This window comes from Eubalaena glacialis, chromosome X (genome assembly GCF_028564815.1).
Source record: "Eubalaena glacialis isolate mEubGla1 chromosome X, mEubGla1.1.hap2.+ XY, whole genome shotgun sequence".
NCBI lineage: Eukaryota > Metazoa > Chordata > Mammalia > Artiodactyla > Balaenidae > Eubalaena > Eubalaena glacialis.
In genome coordinates this window covers 76,435,985-76,454,995 of record NC_083736.1, presented here as the reverse complement: position 1 = coordinate 76,454,995, position 19,011 = coordinate 76,435,985, and the positions used below count along the sequence as shown (strand labels likewise).

General features: G+C 32.4%; 1 protein-coding gene across 1 annotated transcript in view; it reads left to right on the top strand.

Moving 5' to 3' along the window:
- The window catches only part of HDX (highly divergent homeobox), a 158,971-nt gene that overhangs the window by 66,962 nt on the left and 72,998 nt on the right, over nt 1-19,011 (top strand). Inside the window, exon 4 of the mRNA XM_061178991.1 lies at nt 1,054-1,107. Coding sequence (XP_061034974.1) covers nt 1,054-1,107 — 54 coding nt within the window. The remainder of the gene's footprint in view (nt 1-1,053; nt 1,108-19,011) is intronic.

The following is a 19,011-nucleotide window of genomic DNA, read 5'->3' as shown; positions in this document are numbered from 1 at the left end:
TATTCAAACCTTCTCATGACCCTCAAGGATTCTAGTTAATTGTCATTTTACCGTAATGGTATTTTAACTTTAGTAAAATTTTTCCTTACAACTATTATTTGGAGTTTATATAATTTTTAGCCTGTCCCTAGCATATTGATGCATTTTGAACTCAAAGTAAAATGGCAGGTCTGGTGGCCAGGGACAGTATTCTTTTACCTGAAATTTGAATAATTGAGGATATTACTCTACTATTTACTTTGACTGTTTGATCATCACTTCTTATCAGTAAGCATAATACAAATTAATTGGCCATCACTGAATATAATTTATCAAAACCAATAAATGTTTGATTGAATACCACATTCCCACCACCACTACCGCTTAGCAACGCTGATTTGACTTGTCGGTCTCTCAGGAAACACATATTTGGAAGGGAAGGAGAGGGCAAGGGGAGAGTTTGGAGTACTCCCCAATTCTTGTGTGTCCCAGGAAAAGGTATGGTTAAGTCCAGACTAACCTGAGCCATAGCTCACAGAAACACCTTGGTCTCTTTAAACACTCCCCAGAATCCTATGAGAGTAGCATCTCTCTCCTTGAGCGGCAATGTTGATGTAATAAGGTGTTACTAGCTATTCACCTTAGTAGTTTCTACCTAAAAAGGGACTTGCAGTTATGTAAGATGAATAAACCTAGAGAGCTAATATACAGTATGATGACTATAGTTAATTATTTAATTATTGTAACATTTATTCCACAGAATACTGCATTTTTATTATAATAATTTTCTTGTCCATAGATTTCCAAACCTTCCAAACCGGGTACTTCGAGGCCCGAAAAATGTCTTCAAAATTTTCTTGAATTTTCAGAGGAACTGCACTACTTCTTGAATTTTCCCACAAAGGAAAGCTTTTAAAATCTCTTGCTTTCAATAAGGTAACAACATTGTCCACATGGGAGATATGCTCTGAATGCAGACCTATCTTGACATCTTGTATGAATTCTTTGGTGTTGATCAACATTCCAATAGTGTCAATGCATACCTTACTGAGATTCCATTTGTTGTTTCCACAGATTTCAGGAAACCTTACTGTGCCTTGGATTACAGGGTGTTCTAGAAAAAGAGCAGTAAGTAATCTTTCATTTAAAGCAGCAAATGGGTTTCCCCCTGTCTCGTTAGTAAGAATGCCATTGAGAAAGTTGTTATGATATTTGTAAAGTTGGCAAAACTGAACTTCAATAAGTTAATTAATCTCAAAGGACATATTTTGAGATGATAATATTTATATATACTAAAAAGGTAACCTTAAATAAAATGCAGTAAGCAGCACATTGTATAATCTTTGAGCAGGTTTTTGTAGTTTAAAAAAAAATTTAAAGGTATTTCATAAAATATCATAATTTTTCTACATCTAATAAGCCCAGTTAATTTGATCATAGAATTGATTGATATAAACATCTCAATCAAAGTTAAATAATTTACATTACTATTTATTATTTGTGTATTTCAGTATTTAGAAATGATGAGTAACTAATATTTTAACAATACTATTTTCTGGCTTTCTGCTACAACTGTTATGGTTCTTAAAATATTAATATAACAGAATTTCATTAAAATTGTGCTTTCTCAAAGAAGCTCATTCAGTTGGTCTGTATAGGACCCATAAATTTGCATTTTAACATGCAGGAGATTTTGATGTAACTTTTCCTTAGAAGGGAAACTATTAAAGGATTTCAAAAGTAAAAAAAAGACATGAGTAGACTTTTAGAAAGATAGCTCAAGTTATTGTATGGTAGATAGCTTTGGAACAATGGAACAGAATTGAGAGTGCAGAAATAAGTTGTTATATTTATAGTCAATTGATTTTATACAAAGATGTTATGACAGTTCATTGCAGAGGAGAAAGATAGTCTGTTCAACAAAGTATAGTGCATAAAATTTAAAAATGGATAAATTGGATCTCAACAAAATTCAAAACTTTAGCACTTCAAAAGACCATGAAGAAAATGAAAAGACAAGCAACAGCCTAGAAGGAAATACTTACAAATCACTTATCCATTAAAAGACTTGTAACCAGAATATACAAAAAACTCTTACAAAGAAAAACAATCTGATCATAAAATGGACAAAAGATATGAACAGATATTTCAACAAAGCAGATACATGAATTTTTAATAAATACATGAGCAGATGCTCAAAATCATACATCATTCAGGAAATGCCTATTAAACCCAAAATAAGGTATTTCACACTCTCTCCAATAACAAATATTGGCAAAGATATGAAGATAAAGGAACAATCATACATTGATGGTGAGAATGTAAAATGGCACAGCCACTTTGGAAAACAGTTTGGTAGTTTCTGAAAACGTCAAACATAAACTACCGTACAACCCAGCAATTCCACTCATCAGTATCTGCCAAAGAGAAACAAAAACACTTCTACATGTAGGATTGCATGCATATGTTCAGCAGTTGATGTAACATCTTTAATAATAACCAAAAATTGGAAGCAACCTAAAAGCCCATCAACTTGTAAATGGATAGACAAAGTACAGTATATCCATACAATGTAATACAATTCAGTAATAAAAAGGAATTAACTAGTGACACATGGTGCATCATAGATGAACCTCAAAAAGATTATGCACTGTGACAGAAGCTAGACACAAGAGATCACATATTATATGTTTCTATTTATATGAAATGTCCAAAGACAAATACAAATTCATAGAGACAGGAAATAGATCAGTAGTTGCCTGAGGTTGGGAATAGGAATGTGGAACATCTGGAAATAGACATGAGAGATATATTACAGAGATTACAATGTTCTAAAACTGATATATGATGATGTTTTCACCACTAAGTGAAGTTACTAAAAATCATTGAACTGTATACTTTAACTCAACATATTCAAAATTTTATTTAAACATGTAATTAGTATAAAAATTGAGATTTTTACATATTATTTTTACTTTACAAAATCTTTGAAATCATGTGTATTTTACATTTATAGTACATGTCAGTTTGAATGTTAAATTTTCATCATACAAACTTGATCTATATGTAAATTTCGTAAGATTTACAGTTGAAAATCTGTTTATATTATGTAAACATAATACTGTAGTAAAGTTGTTTTTATAAAGAGATACCATTAAGAGAATGAAAGACAAACCACAGATAGGGAGAAAATAATTACAAATGGTACAGCTGATAAAGGACCTGTGTCCGGGATACAGAAAGAATTCTCAAAATTCAATAATAAGGGAACACAACCCAATAAAAAATGGGCAAAATATTTGAAAGACACTTCACCAAAGAAGATATGGAGATAGCCAATAAGAGCATGTAAAGGTGCTCAACACCATTAGTCATAAGATAAATGTAAATTTAAACCACAATATGACCACCCATTATAATAGCTAAATTTTTTTAATCATACCAAGTTTTGGTAAGGATGTGAAGGAATCGAAAATATAATACTATAAAACTGACAACAAATATTGGCAAAGATATGGAGATAAAGGAACAATCAAACGTTGATGGTGGGAATGTGAAATGGTACAACCACTCTGGAAAACAGTTTGGCAGTTTCTTAAAAAGCTAAACATACACCTACCCTATGATCCAGCTATTCTGATAAGTATTTACCCAAGAGGAGTGATAGCACATATCCATACAAAGATTTGTACATAAATGTTTATAGCAGCTTTATTTATAATAGCCTAAAATTAGAAACAAACTAAATGTTCATTAACAGGTGAATGGATAAACAATTTTTTTTGTTCGTATAGGGAAATAGTACTCAACATTAAAAATATGAACTATTGATGCACACATCAACATGAATGAATCTCAAAATAATCAGCCTGAGTGAAAGAAACCAGATGAAAAAAAGAGTACATACTGTATGCTTCCATCTGTATAAAATTATTGAAAATGCAAACAAGAAGCAGATCAGTGGTTGCATGGTAAGGCAGGAGGGCAAAAGGTAGGGCAAACTGATTGAAAGGGAGCATTAGGAAACTTTTAGGGATGATGAGTATGTTTGTCCAAGATTGTTTCTTGATCATATACATATATCAAAACATCAAATTGTATAATTTAAATATGTGTAGTTTAGTTTTTGTTAATTATACCTCAATAAAACTTTAAAAAGATAACAATTCAGTTATTAGAAAACCTAGGTATTTGAATCTTCTTTTTCAACTGTAAATCTTATGAAATTTACATATAGATCAAGTTTGTATGATGAAAATTTAACATTCAAACTGACATGTACTATAAATGTAAAATACACATGATTTCAAAGATTTTGTACAGTAAAAATAATATGTAAAAATCTCAATTTTTGTACTAATTACATGTTTAAATAAAATTTTGAATATATTGTGTTAAAGTATATTATTAAAATTAATTTTTCCATCTGTTTTTCATTTTTTTAATGTTGCTACTAGAAAATGTAAGCCTACGTATGTGTCTCATATTGTATTTCTATTGTACTACACAGGTCAACAATGTGCCAGATATTGTGCTTGATCTTAGGGATACAATGGTGAGAAAAAACAGATGTTTTCCCTGCTCTCATGGAGCTAATGACCTAGATTTAATAAGAAGAGAGGTATTCATGAAATAATTACATAATCATAATTGCCATTGTGACAAACGCCCATGTTGGTCACTTTCTAGCTTCTTCTGGAAGCACACTTTATACACACAATGGAATATAACCATTGCCTCTGAAAATTCTCTCACCCACTTCCAAGGAAAATTTTACCAGTGTCAATGTCCCTCAGTCAAACCCACTAAGAAAAAACCAGTAGTTAAATAAGTTGTGTTTATTACTTGTTGCAGCAAAGGAGAACACATACCATGGAGAGCCATGACACATCACAGTAAGAAGATGTTAGAAATAACTTACTGGAGGATTTGGGCTTTGGTTGAGTGATTTAAGGGAGGGTATAAGGAAGTGAGGATTTGTTCTAGATTGGATGCTGTGAGAAAGTGGGAGCAATTCTGTGATAGGGTATTTTGCATGTGGCATTGCAAACTTGGTTTTGTCTGTTGAGGCAAAATTATGAAGAAGCCTTGTTTTGTTTCATCTTATCATAGTCTCTGAGTAATCTTGTTTTAGATTGTACTCTGTGAAATTAAACAATGTGTTCAACAAGAGAACAAAATAGCCTGACTGTGAGTGTCAGGCCAGCATGTAATAATATTGTAGTCTAGCTCTGAACATCAGTTTAATTTTGGATGACGGTGGCTGCTTTTTTTTTTTTCTATCTCACTAGTATATATCTTGACATCATTATGCACACTGTGTTCAACATTCTATTCATATTACAGTTACTGTCCATGCACACCATCCTGAAAAGTCATCTTTGTGAAACTGATTGTTAAATGGATGGTTAGTATCAGTAAGTGTCCAAGCAGGAAAACAGAAAACTCGCCAGAAGAATTTAATATGATAAATTATTTAGACAGGTTTTAGAGGATTTTAAAAAGCAAAAAGGAAACTGTGAAGCAACAAAAGTGTTAAATTCAGGAAGGTAACTATTACCCCTTGGGCTAGGAAAACAAAGAGAAATTTGTATTTTCAGAAACTACAAAATTAGAGGAGAGGTTTGCTGAGATGGGACTCATTTCTGAGTTTGGTACACTGCCAGCTAATGCTGGTACCTCTGGGGGGCACAATGAGGTTGATTCTGGTAGTGTAGAAAATCAGGAACCAACTGCGACTATTACCAACAACCAATGTCAGGATGAAGCGTTGTCCCTTGGGTGATACTGATAGGAATAGGAAGCAAAACAGGAAGGACCATCTTCTCTTCTTCAGCCTTCTAGTCTCCTTCTACTGCTCTCTATTGTCAGAATCTCATTCAAAGACATTTGGTAAGCAGAAATATACTTTGCAGAGTCCCATCAAAAACATGGTATAGAAGACTGCATTTGGAACTGAGAAAATGTAGTGTAATTACCAATACAGAAGAAATTAGGAATTTTCATTTGCTTTAGTTTTTTGTATAACCAGACTGTATGAGTGTATGCTGCCACTTGTGGAATCAAAATAAGTCTATATAAATTAGGGAATTACTATAGAATTTTAAAAATCTGGTTAGTGTCTTTTTGACTTTTGAAGACTACAAATGGTTCTGATTGTTCTTATTATAACAAACTATTTATGTATGTTAATACTACTCACATTAGGTTGTGGCTTTTCAATAGTAAAAATAATATTAGCATATGTATAGTATTTTATAGTTCAAAGTCATTTTACTTAGATTATCTCATTCTAATCCTTGTAAAAATGTAGAGAGGTAGATAGGGCAGGCGTTTCTATTTAGACTTTATAGATGAAAAAGCTAAATTCAAGATGGTTAAGTTACTTGAAAAGACTACATATCTAGTAAATGATTGAATTTGGATTAGAACTCAAGTCTTTTATGACTTGTAGTTCCACTATCTTTAGTATTTTGCCTCATAGCAGCATCAGGAAAGGGGAAAAGCTGTTTGTTTACAGCAGAAGTCCTCAGCTTTTTGTTTTTCATTTTGTTTTGTTTTTGAGTAAGAACGCCTTTTTTTTTTTTTTAAGATTTCTTTGGAGTCTCAACATGCCTGCAACAGGGTCTGACTAAAAGGAAAGTGGAAGGATGAATGTAGTTAATTATCTGTTTCAGTCAGTTTTGGAAAGATATGGAAGTATAACCTTTTAAGTAAGTCATTGCAAGTGGATTCTAATGGCAACTCTATTCTCTTCAGCCCCTGGAATGAAGGGAAAGCCTGGAGAAAACAGTCAGTAACGTGAAGATCCGTCCAGTCAGTATGTGTTTCCCAACCTTGCCTGATCATAAGAATCATTGGAGTTTGTACGTTGGGGGTAATGGTGACCTGTTAAAAATAAATGTCTGGATACTACCCAAGATATACTGAATCAGAAGCTCTAGAGGAAAACCTGGAAATAGTATTCTTAATAAATGGCCCAGTGATTCTTATGATGAGCCAAGGTTGTGAAACACTGTCCTGGTTCTAGTGGTTAGTGGTACACTGATCAGACTCCATTGTCTAGCAATAACTGTGCCATATTGTGAAAATTAATTCCACCAAACTTTTTAAATGACTTTTTTCCCAAAAGGCTACAGGTCGATGGAAGCTACATGATTTATTTACAATTTCAATTAAATCCTCTCTAATTTTCTGTCACTTCTATCTATACACTGAGATTTTCTTAAAATATTTTCTCATATTGTAACTTTCAGCAGAAAGGAGAACTTAAAAAATACAGATTGGTACTTAGTGATCTACTCACTTAGGTTAATTGCAATATATTTTCAATTCTGCTAATAACGTAATTTCAGGATTTCTAAGAAATCCAGTGAAAGCATGAGAGCACCATGTTTTAAACATGTAATAAAATTTAAAACCACCAAAAATACAATGCATTCCCCTCAGAAAAAAAGAGCAATAAGAGTCACATAAAATAATATTAAACTAAACCTTTGAAACTCTAGTTTTACTCTCTTTAAAAAAATAATGGGAATGGTGTCAGCAAGATTCTCCTTCCCCACATGACATCCCAATTCAACAGCAATACACAGTTCAGTTCCTTTTGTGAGAAATCAAGACACAAGTTAGAGGCTCCTGCACTCAGGGCAAATATGAAACTAGCCACGTTAAACTGGTAAGAAAATTGGAGATACCTTCTCATCATAATCCCCACCCCTGGCACAGAACCATACAATTGGGAGGAAACCCTCAGTGCACAGCTTCTTCCTGAGTAGGGAAAGACATGTACCAAACATCCAATATCCTAACTTTTCCAGGTGCTATCTGAAGAACTGGCTTCTATCTCACTTGTCTCAGAGTCCTGATGAGACACAGCATATACTAAACCTCTGGGAGCTACAGAAACAAAGGAGATAACACACCCAAACTCATTTTTAGGGGCTAGCATTACCATGATACCAAAGCCAGAAACACTATAAAAGGGACTTCCCTGGTGGTACAGTGGTTAGGAATCTGCCTGCCAATGCAGGGGACACGGGTTCAAGCCCTGGTCTGGGAAGATCCCACATGCTGTAGAGCAACTAAGCCTATTCACCACAACTACTGAGCCTGCACTCTAGAACCTGCAAGCCACAACTACTGAGCCCACATGCCACAATTACTGAAGCCCACATGCCACAACTACTGAAGCCTGCGTGCCACAACTACTGAAGCCTGCGTGCCACAACTACTGAAGCCTGCGTGCCTAGAGCCTGTGCTCTGGAACAAGAGAAACCATCACAGTGAGAAGCCCGTGCACCACAACGAAGAGTAGCCCCCACTCGCTGCAACTAGAGAAAGCTCACACGCAGCAAGGAAGACACAATGTGGCCAAAAATAAATTAATTAATTTATTAATTAAATTTTAAAAACTTAAAAAAAAACACTATAAGAAAACTACAAACCAATATTCCTGATGAATGTAGATGCAAAAATCCTTGAACATATACTAGAAAACTGAATTCAACAGCATGTTAAAAAGATCATACATCATGACCAAGTTGGATGTATCCCAGGGATGCAAGGATGTTTCAACATGTGAAAATCAGTTAATGTAATGCAATATATTAAAATAATATAGGATACTCACATGATCATCTCAATAGATGCAGAAAAAGCATTTGATAAAATTCAGCCCCATTTCATGATAAAAACCCTCAACAAACTAGGAATAGAAGGATAGGACCTCAGTATGATAAAGCTCATATATGAAGAGCCAAAAACTAACACCATACTCAAGGGGGAAAAATAGAAAGCTTTCCTCTAAGATCAGGAACAAGGCAAGGATGCTCACTCTTACCACTTCTATTCAACATAGTACTGGAAGTCCTAGCCAGAGCAGTTAGGCAAGATGAAATAAAAGGCAACAAAATTGGAAAGGAAAAAGTAAAATGATCTCCCTTTGCAGTTGACATGATCTTATACACAGAAAACCATAAATAACTCTACAAAAGACCCCGTTAAGACTAATGACTGAATTCAGTAAGGTTGCAGGATACAAAAATCTGCTGTGTTTCTATACACTAACAATGAACTATCTGAAAAAGAAATTGGGGAAATAATCCCATTTGCAATAGCATCAAAAAGAATAAAATACTTAGGAATAAACCTAACTAAGGAGGTAAAAGATGTACAGGCATGCCTCAGAAATATTTTGGGTTCGGTTCCAGATTACCACAATAAAGCAAATATTGCAATAAAGTGAGTCACACAAATTTTTGGTTTCCCAGTGCATATAAAAGTTATGTTTATGCTATGCTGTAGTCTATTAACTGTGCACTAGCATTATGTCTAAAAAAACAATGGACATACCTTAATTAAAAACACTTTATTGCTAAAAATAGCTAACCATCATCTGAGCCTTCAGCGAGTTGTAATCTTTTCACAATAGTAACATCAAGGATTACTGATCACACTATAATAAATATAATAATAATGAAGGAGTTTAAAATATTGTGAGAATTACTGAAATGTGACACAGAGACTTGAAATGGGCAAATGCTGTTGGAAAAATGGCACCAGTAGACTTGCTCGATGCAGGGTTTCTACAAACCGTCTATTTGTAAAACAAACAAACAAACAAAAAAAACCAGTATCCACAAAGTGCAATAAAGTGAAATGCAGTGAAACGAGATATGCCTGTACACTGAAAACTACAAAACATTAATGAAGAAATTAAAGACACAAACAAATGAAAAAACATCCCATGTTCATGGATTGGAAGACAATGTTAAAATGTTCGTACTACCCAAAATAATCTACAGATTCAGTGCAATCCCTGTCAAAATGTCAATGGCACTTTTTACAGAAGTAGGAAAAAATATTCTAAAATTCATGTGGAACCACAAAGGACTCAGCCAAAACAGTGTTAAAAAGGACAGACTTGAAGGCCTTACACTTCCACTTTTCAAAATATATTACAAAACTACATTTAGATCTCATCTTAAGTGTCCTTACAACAATAAAATAAAAATAATTGTAAAAAATAATGATAGAAACACTGTTGAGAAATGACCCATTACATGCCTCTAAAATTTTTAATTTGAGTGTTTTTTTCTTACTTAGTTTCAAATGAAATAAATTTGTAAATCAATAGTTTAATTTGATAAATAGGAAGGAAACCTTCTGAGTTAAAACCATAAATCTAAACACTAAACTAAACTTGTAAAATGCTCATGAATGCATGATAGCAGTAAGAGAGTATTATTTAATGGCCATTTGTTTAGCCTACTTTGTTATTAATTTTGGTGTAATTGTCTCATATCTTGAACATGTAAAAGTGAAGCTCTGTGAACTTTTTAATAACACCTATGTCTAGAGATATAAGTGTATATAGATATTTTATATAGATATGTATTTATGTATGTAGTATATGTGTCTCACTATTCAGGTCACAGCTCAAATGTCACCTCTTTTGGGAGAGGTTTTCCTTTATCACTCTATCTAAAAACTCCTCTCTAGCCCAAGTTGCTCTTTATCCTACTACTCTATTTAATTTTCTTCTTGCACAAAACATTAACCCAAAGTAGCACATTTATCTGTTTGCTTGTGGTTTTTTTCCACCACCAGATTTTAAACTCCATGAGAATATGAACCTTGTTTATCTTGGCCACAGTCTGTAGCTTAGTAATTATTTTTGTATGAGTCATATTTGTTGCAATAAGCCATCTGTCATATGCTGGACCTACACTGCTGACCAGATAGAATCTGAAATTTTTTAAAAGTTAGTCACCTAGGCAGGGGTCATTTAAATATTAAATTTACAAAGGTCACTTGAACATGGGATTCATGGATTCATGTATGCATGTGGTCTGTGGTTAATACTGTAGGCTTTTTAGATTTAAAACCATGTCCCACAACTTACTATTTGTGTAACCTTAAGCAAATTATTTAACCACTCTAGACATCAATTCCCAAATCTGTAAAAATCTAGATAATAATATATACCACTCACGGTTATTTTGAGGTTTAAATGAAATCAATTTGAAAGTGCTCAATAATGGTGTATGTTGTAGTTGAATGTATTTTTTAGGTTTACTATGGTTCTGGGATTAGAGTCCAGCTTATTAAAAAGGATTATAGTTTATGCTTCAAACTAAGTTGGCACCAAGAGAAGAAAAAATACATTTTCCAAATAGATTAATAGCATTCTCTAATACTTTTGTAAAAACATAAAGCCTGTCAGACCCTCAATCCATAGTTCCAAAATAAGAAAGCAATAGGACAATATCACAAATCAATCAGCCACTGCAGTCATCAGACTGAGTCTCTGAAGAAGTCATAGTACATGTGCAACAACTATGGAATACAAATAAAAATATAGTGGAAAGACATTTTTAATTCACATAATGCTACTCTTAAGAAGCATTTCTTCTTTTTTCCATATCTGTTTAGGTGGACCTTTTTAAAGTTACTAACTTGTACGTAGACACATATTTAAAATGTGAAAACTATGTCAAAAAAGAAGATACTGGTCTGGTCTATCAGAGGTTGAAATTTTTCTCATGTAAAATATTTAGAACTTTAAGGAAAATAAGTTGGACTCGTTGTGAATATTTATATTTTTAAAAGTTGAATGACCTTGGTCATCTAAATTTCTGGATGGGAATTAAGTTTTTCTAAAAAGAATAGATCATTGGTAGATGGAGTTTGATATAAAATCTTATAATTCTTGTTGTTTTGTAGTTCTTTTTCTTTTTAGAATATTGCCTATAAACAAAATTTTTAAACTAAATTTTTTCCCTTCATATTTATGTAAAATCAGTACAAGTAAAATCTCAATTCAATGATTATTATTCCATTAAAATTTTCATATAATATGTATGCAAAGATGGATTTTTTTTACAACACAAAACCCAGTGGAACAAGTGTACGCTTCATTCTCTGCCTATTTAATTACCCTTCTATATTGAGAACATAAGTGATATGCCCTTTCAATGAAGGAAAAAATCTCCTGTCAAGTTATAGTTAATTCTCCTTATTCTTTCTACTTCACACACCTCATCTTTCAACTTCTCACTCAAATCAAAGTAATTATTCAAGAAACTTAGAAGATAAAGGTAGTTAAACATATAAATATTTACACGATACCTCCTGCTTTCTCCTTTTCACCTATTTATAAACAACTCTTTATATCTTGCTTCTTTAAACTGAGAATGCAATAGATTATAATTCATTTTAATAAAATTCCCATATTCATCCATTTATTCAATTATTCATTTAACAAATTTTTATTTGAAGTTCCTACTCTGTTCCAGGAATTGATGTAAGCGTTTGACATATATTAGGAACCATACAGACAAAGATCCTTGCCTTTGTGGAGCTCACTTTGTAGTCAGGGGACATATACGGTAAACAAATAAAATAAGCAAATAAATTGTATGTCAGAAGATTTTAAGTACTATGTAGAAAAAAGGAAGCAGAGTAGGGATAATTGCAAGGGTTTAAGGGTGGGAGGGACAGACTGCAGTAGTAAATAGTCCTCATTGCAGTGAAAGAATATTTACTGCAGTGTGTGTGCATGTTTATACTTGACTGTTCCATTACTCAAAAGATATTTTGCTTTTGTAGTCTCAGCAACACTATTGTGGAATTTCTTTAGAGTTAATTGTTATGAAATGTAGCGGTTTAAAAAATATAGTGTATTACTTATATATGAATTATTTGTCCATTATTTAATAATTATATACCAGTCTTTGCTTTGATTTGGAATTCATAGTTATATTCCTTTCCCTTGTGATATTTGCAATATGTTACCCCAGTTTGGTTTCTATAATCCTGTTTAGCATTTATATAGTTTCTTTCATGTCCCTCTTCTGTTGATTCAGCTACTGTGTCTCCTCATTGCCTGTGGAATCTACTAAAACTTATTCTAACATTAGAGCTCGCTATTTTCTGGTTCCACCTTGCCTGTTTAAATATATTTTTCAGTAGAGGTTGTTGTCTCCTTTTGTCACTTGAGCAAATCTATTGTGTTCGCTGGTATCCTCACCTACACTTTCACTTTCTCACTTCCTCTATTATCTCTCTCTAGTCAACTGTTACTCATGCCTCAAGCCTCAACTCACAATCCTCCCCAGTGACCACCTACTAGCTCTCTTTCGTCTGAAATTCCATAGCACTTACTGTTTGTACCACACATTTCAGTCTTTAATTCCACTTAGCCTTCAATTTCTGTTTACCCAGCCTTCCCAGCAAGCCTCTCTTCTATCACCTATAATACTTTAAAAAGTTCTGAGCCTTTACCTGTAAGCATGTTGAAATGAATGGGTAATGTATTACATTACAGTATTCTCTATCTGAGGACCTTAGATCTGCTATTTTGACTTAATCGATCAGTCAGTTACTGGACAATAATCAATTTGATGATTTTTCAAAAACTGTGCTGATTGTTTCTAAATTTGTTGACTCATACCATTGCTTAAATATACTATAGTTGTGACACAGCTATGGTATTGGGAAAATAGTAGGAATTGTATGTAATAAGAATCACAGGAGCTATGTATATTTTTAACAACACAAAGGTGTGTATTTTAAAAAGTATTTTTATAATTCAGATAATTTTTATGGTCTAAGAAACAACTAGATTAATCCATTTTTTTGTTCAGGAATTAGATGGTTAGAACAGTTACTTGCCAGTTAATTAAGATAGGCTCTCTTTATACAGGGTTAACCAAAAAATAAGAATTATGAATTTTTAAAAATAAGATTAACAGTCTGATTTATTCAGAGATACTTTAGTTTTTTTTATAAAACTCTTTTTATTTATTTATGGCTGTGTTGAGTCTTCGTTACTGCCCACGAGGGCTCAGTAGTTGTGGCTCACGGGATCTAGAGCGCAGGCTCAGTAGTTGTGGCACATGGGCTTAGTTGCTCCGCGGCACGTGGGATTTTCCAGGACCAGGGCTCGAACCCGAGTCCCCAGCATTGGCAGGCGGATTCTTAACCACTGCACCACCAGGGAAGTCCCCAGAGATACTTTAAAGTATCGCAGCGTCTTTTCCTTTCTGTCTTTTCTCTATTCTAAATTAATGTGTACTCTTTTTTTTTTCTGACAGTATTAAGTGTAAACCTGGTAAAACACATCCATCTTCTGTTGAGTGGGTGTCATATAAAACTTCTGTGAGACTTTAATATATCATGTTTTCATGATAAACATTTTAAACTACCTATCTACATATATATTGGTTTGTTTTTTAATTGTAATGAGGTTTAAATTTAAAGAGCTTAATTTACAGACATTGTGTATGTCTGTTGAAGGACATTCGTTATCTGGCTGTATATACCAAAAAAATGTTACTTAAGAAGTTGGTTACTAAGCCTATACTTTGTGGTTTACTGTTGAGCTATTAGATAACTCAAATTTCTGTACCTGGTGTCAAGTCTGTTGCAATATATCCAAATTAGTAAAAACTAAGATCCGTACTAAATCTGATTTTGGACTTACTTAGAACTTGAAATCTCTTTCGGGCACTGATTCCTCTTTGTTGTTTGTTAATATGGAGTAGGGACCTGGATTTTCTTCTGGTGGTGCTATAGCTCCCAAATGATAATTCTGCAATATATTCTTCTGGATTTTTTAGTTTTATTTTTGTTTATTTTTCAGTTTTGTTTTCGAATTGGCTGTCTCAATGTCAGCAAAAAAAGTTTCAGCTTTTTAGTTTTATTGAGATATAATTGTCATACAGCACTGTTATAAGTTTAAAGTGTGCAGCATGATTTGACATATATATATTGTGAAATGATTACCACAGTAAGTTTAGTCAATATCCATCATCTTATATAGATACAAAAAAAACAAGAAAAAAAAATTTTTTCTTGTGATGACAACTCTTAGGATCTACTCTCTTAACAACTTTCAAATATACTATATAGCAGTGTTAACTATAGTCATCAGGTTGTACATTACTTTCCAATACTTATTTATCTTATATCTGGAAGTTTGTACCTTTTGACAACCTTCGTCCATGTCCCCCACCCCTTTTTTAGTGTTACATAAAGTACAAAGGACATTCTATTTAACCCTTATTTTATCTATCAGTGTTTCTTAATTTGCTTATTTAGATTACAATCGCTTGATGTTTCAGAGTCAAATTTACTGGAAAGCTTGACCAGAGTCTAGCATTTTCTGTATGCAAGTAGCAAATAGTTCATTCTAAGGTGATTGATAAAATGAGTTAGTTACTTTGATTTTTCCCGAAGTCATATTGGAGCAAATAGTTCCAGACTTTTTAGAATATTTTCTAAGCAAGCATAAATTTTATCATAAACACATGTTTAAGCTCAAATATAAAATTATAATTTTAAAGGTTATTTGGGGAAGAAATTCACACAAAGATGACTTTGCAAGGTACCAGTGTCTTTAGTGTGAAAATTCCATGTGATTTTCGATTGTATATGTTTTAGGTTAAAGGTTATACATCCATTAGAATGGCTAAATTCAAAATGCTAAGATAGCAATTTCTGATGAGGAGCAACAGGAACTCTCATTTATTGATGGTGGGAATGTAAAATAGTACAACCACTTTGGAAGACAGTCTGGCAGTTTCTTTCAAAGCTAAACATAGTCTTACCATATGATCCATCAGTCACGCTACTAGGTATTTACCCAACTGATTTGAAATTTTATTTCTACCCAAATCCTTAATGCAAATGCTTATAGCAGCTTTATTCATACTCACCAAAAACTGGAAGCAACAAAGATGTCTTTCAATAAGCAAAGGGATAAACAAACTGGTACACTGAATAGAATTGGAATACTATTCAGTGATAATAAGGAATGATCTATGAAGTCATGCAAAGACATTGATGAATCTTAAACATATATTGCTAAGAGAAGCAGCCAATTTGAAAAGGCTTTACACTGTATGATTCCATTTCCGATTCCTCAGAAGACTGTAGAGATATGCATAATGCCTGCATTGTATTGCACAATATTTCAGCCTTTCAAGTTAAATTCATTGAAGAGTAGTTCTCAAGTTCTACATTTAACTGCTTTAATCAGTAACACTTATCCACATTATAGATTTAAGTCTTGTTATGAGACAGGTCTCCATTTGAATACTTTATTGTTAAGCATGATAAAGCATGAATTTCTTCTGACTACCTCTCTAAACTATTTTCCTATGCAAGAAGATGTTTGTATGAAAAATAATTAAGCCAATCCTTTTATTCTTTTACTTAGAATTTAATTACAATGGATTGCAAAAGTTGCCATAAATTAAAATCTCCTGGTTACTTGCATAGATCCTCCTTTTGTACACTGGATAACAATAGATGAATACTGATACTTATTTATCTTGGATAATTTTGAAATTGTCCAGCCTGGACTGGGGAATTGCTAGAGATCTCTTTCTCTGCAGTTCTATGAGCCACATGCCCCTGAATTATGCTCTTAAATCTATGCTAAGCATTATACAAAGAAAAGCTAAGTCTTTCAATCTGTGCCCTCTAGTAGCTTATAATTAAAAGCTAAGCAAATTTTTGGAATATGATAAAAAAATTTATACCATTACAAGTGCAGCACAACAGAGGATACTAAACTACAATATTGGAAACAGGAATTAACTTTTTAAAATTTTTTCTGTAAAAGTTTATTTAACATAGGACAGAGTAAAACTGGATATGAATTATTGCCTTAATGACATTTATATTTTATTTTATTTTTCCCAGTTTTATTGAGACATAATTGGCATATAACATTGCATTCATCCAAGCATAATACGTACATGTTGAAGCATATGTACAGCATAATGATTTGATATGTATATAGCATGAAATTTTAACCACAATAAGTTTAGTTAACATCAATCACAGGTTAACAATTTACTGGAAAAAATAGAATTTTTTATTACACTTATCAACAGCAGATTATTTTAAGACTCCCTAGGACTATATGCTTTAGAACTAGATGCATGTGTGAATAGAGATTGGGATGGTTGATGCTTCTAGGTACACAATGTAATAGTAACAAAATAATAACAACAGTAGCATAATAACAACAGTAGCAGGTAAATGTAGCCAAACATATGGTCTTGATGACTTTTAACACTTTTAGTACTTATTACTGAAGTTAACAGTGAAAACTGCATATAATGCATGTTAATATAAAATTACAGTAGACTTGAAACAAGTTTTTCTCAATTTTACCACAAAAAGCAATAAACTAATGTACATTATTTTGGAAGTTGTTTTTAAATCTGGATTGGGTGCAGATTTCTCTATTTATGGTTTATGTTATCATGTATGAAATCAGGTTTCAAAATTCATGTGCAATATTATAAAATCACCTAAGAAAATCTCTTCTCCCTTTGGGTGACTTAATTTCAGTCATCTGTAAACATTCATGTTAATTCTAAACATTTGCTAGTGTAAGTCTGCATTCCCAAAAGCTTTTCTTCCTGTATTGGTGTTGCCATCATTCTACAGATAGATTAAGAAGGACCAAAATTGAGAAGAAAGCTATCTTTTTATCTTATATATACCACTTTTGAAATTTATATAATTGTTCATATTTTCAAAATGGTCACAACCTAATTTGGTTATCAAAACTATTTTAAGAATTATTTTTCTTTTTTTAAGATAAAGTTTCTAAGTGATTCAAATGCACTTTGTAATTTGGATTTTTAATATACATGCTATTTAGCTATCATGTTCAAAGTGTCAAGATTCAGAAACTAAATCTTTTTGCTTAGCCACATTACCTACTAGATTCTGGTGTTTCTAAACATGGATTGAAGCCCATTTAAAAGCAAGGTTTTCCAAACATATGGTTATTAAAGGGGATCGCAGGGGGCAGTGGGAGGGTACGGGGAGAGAAATAAATTAGGAGTTTTGAATTAATATATACACACTACCATATATAAAATAGAAAATCAACAATGACCTACTGTAACTCTACTCAGGGAACTCTACTCAACATTCTGTAATAACCTAAATGGGAAAAGAATTTGAAAAAGAATAGATATATGTATATGTATAACTGAATCACTTTGCTGTACACCTGAAGCTAACAAAAAATTGTAAATGAAATATACTCCAATATAAAATAAAAATTTAAAAATAATAAAGATAATAAAAATAAAAAATAGATAAAAACAATGATCTACTGTATAGCACAGGGAACTATATTTAATATCTTGTAATAACCTATAATGGAAAAGAATCTGAAAAATAATATATATATATGTATAACTGAATCACTTTGCTGTACACCTGAAACTAACACAACATTGTAAAGTAACTATACTTCAATTTCAAAACATGGTTAAAAATATATATCGTCTTTAACTTGCTATCAATTGATTTCAACTCCATGTAAAAAATAGATAAATAAATTTAAAAAAACAATAAGTGTTTTCAATAAAAAATGCACCAGTCAAATGAATTTGGATTTTTAATCTATTGTGCAAGTCTTCAGAATAGCTCTGGTCTTCATTCTTTCACACTTGAGTAGGTTAGGGACATCCTGGCTGGTAAGACATAGTTTTCCCCTAACTTAGGCCTTATTCTTTAGATAATGTTTATGGACTTGTTTTTGTTTTGTTTTAATCTGTTTTTTCAAAACATCAGCCTTTATGAATAAGTTATTTTTAAATAGCATACTTTAAGGCAAGAAGTATGTCCTGTCGCTCACATGCTGCAAATGAAACATCTTAATTTTTATGATTATATTTGTTTTATACTCATTGCAAAAGCTTTCCCATTCTCAGGTAAGAACCCTGACTGAAAAGTCATACCTTCTGATAAACCTTTTGGAGTTTAATTACATTTTACAAGAATAATTCTCATTTTTAGGTCTGTGTTATACCTTAGTTCAGTAAGATAAAAATATTTTTTAAAAAATGTAAGAACAAAAAAGAACCTGTACAATGCAGTGAAATTAAAGAAAAGAAGAATTTAAGTGGCAAAAGTCTGCTGGGGTTCAAACTTATATTACAGAATCCTCAGCGACACATGAGTTTTAGTGACAGCAAATGTAAACTTATAAAC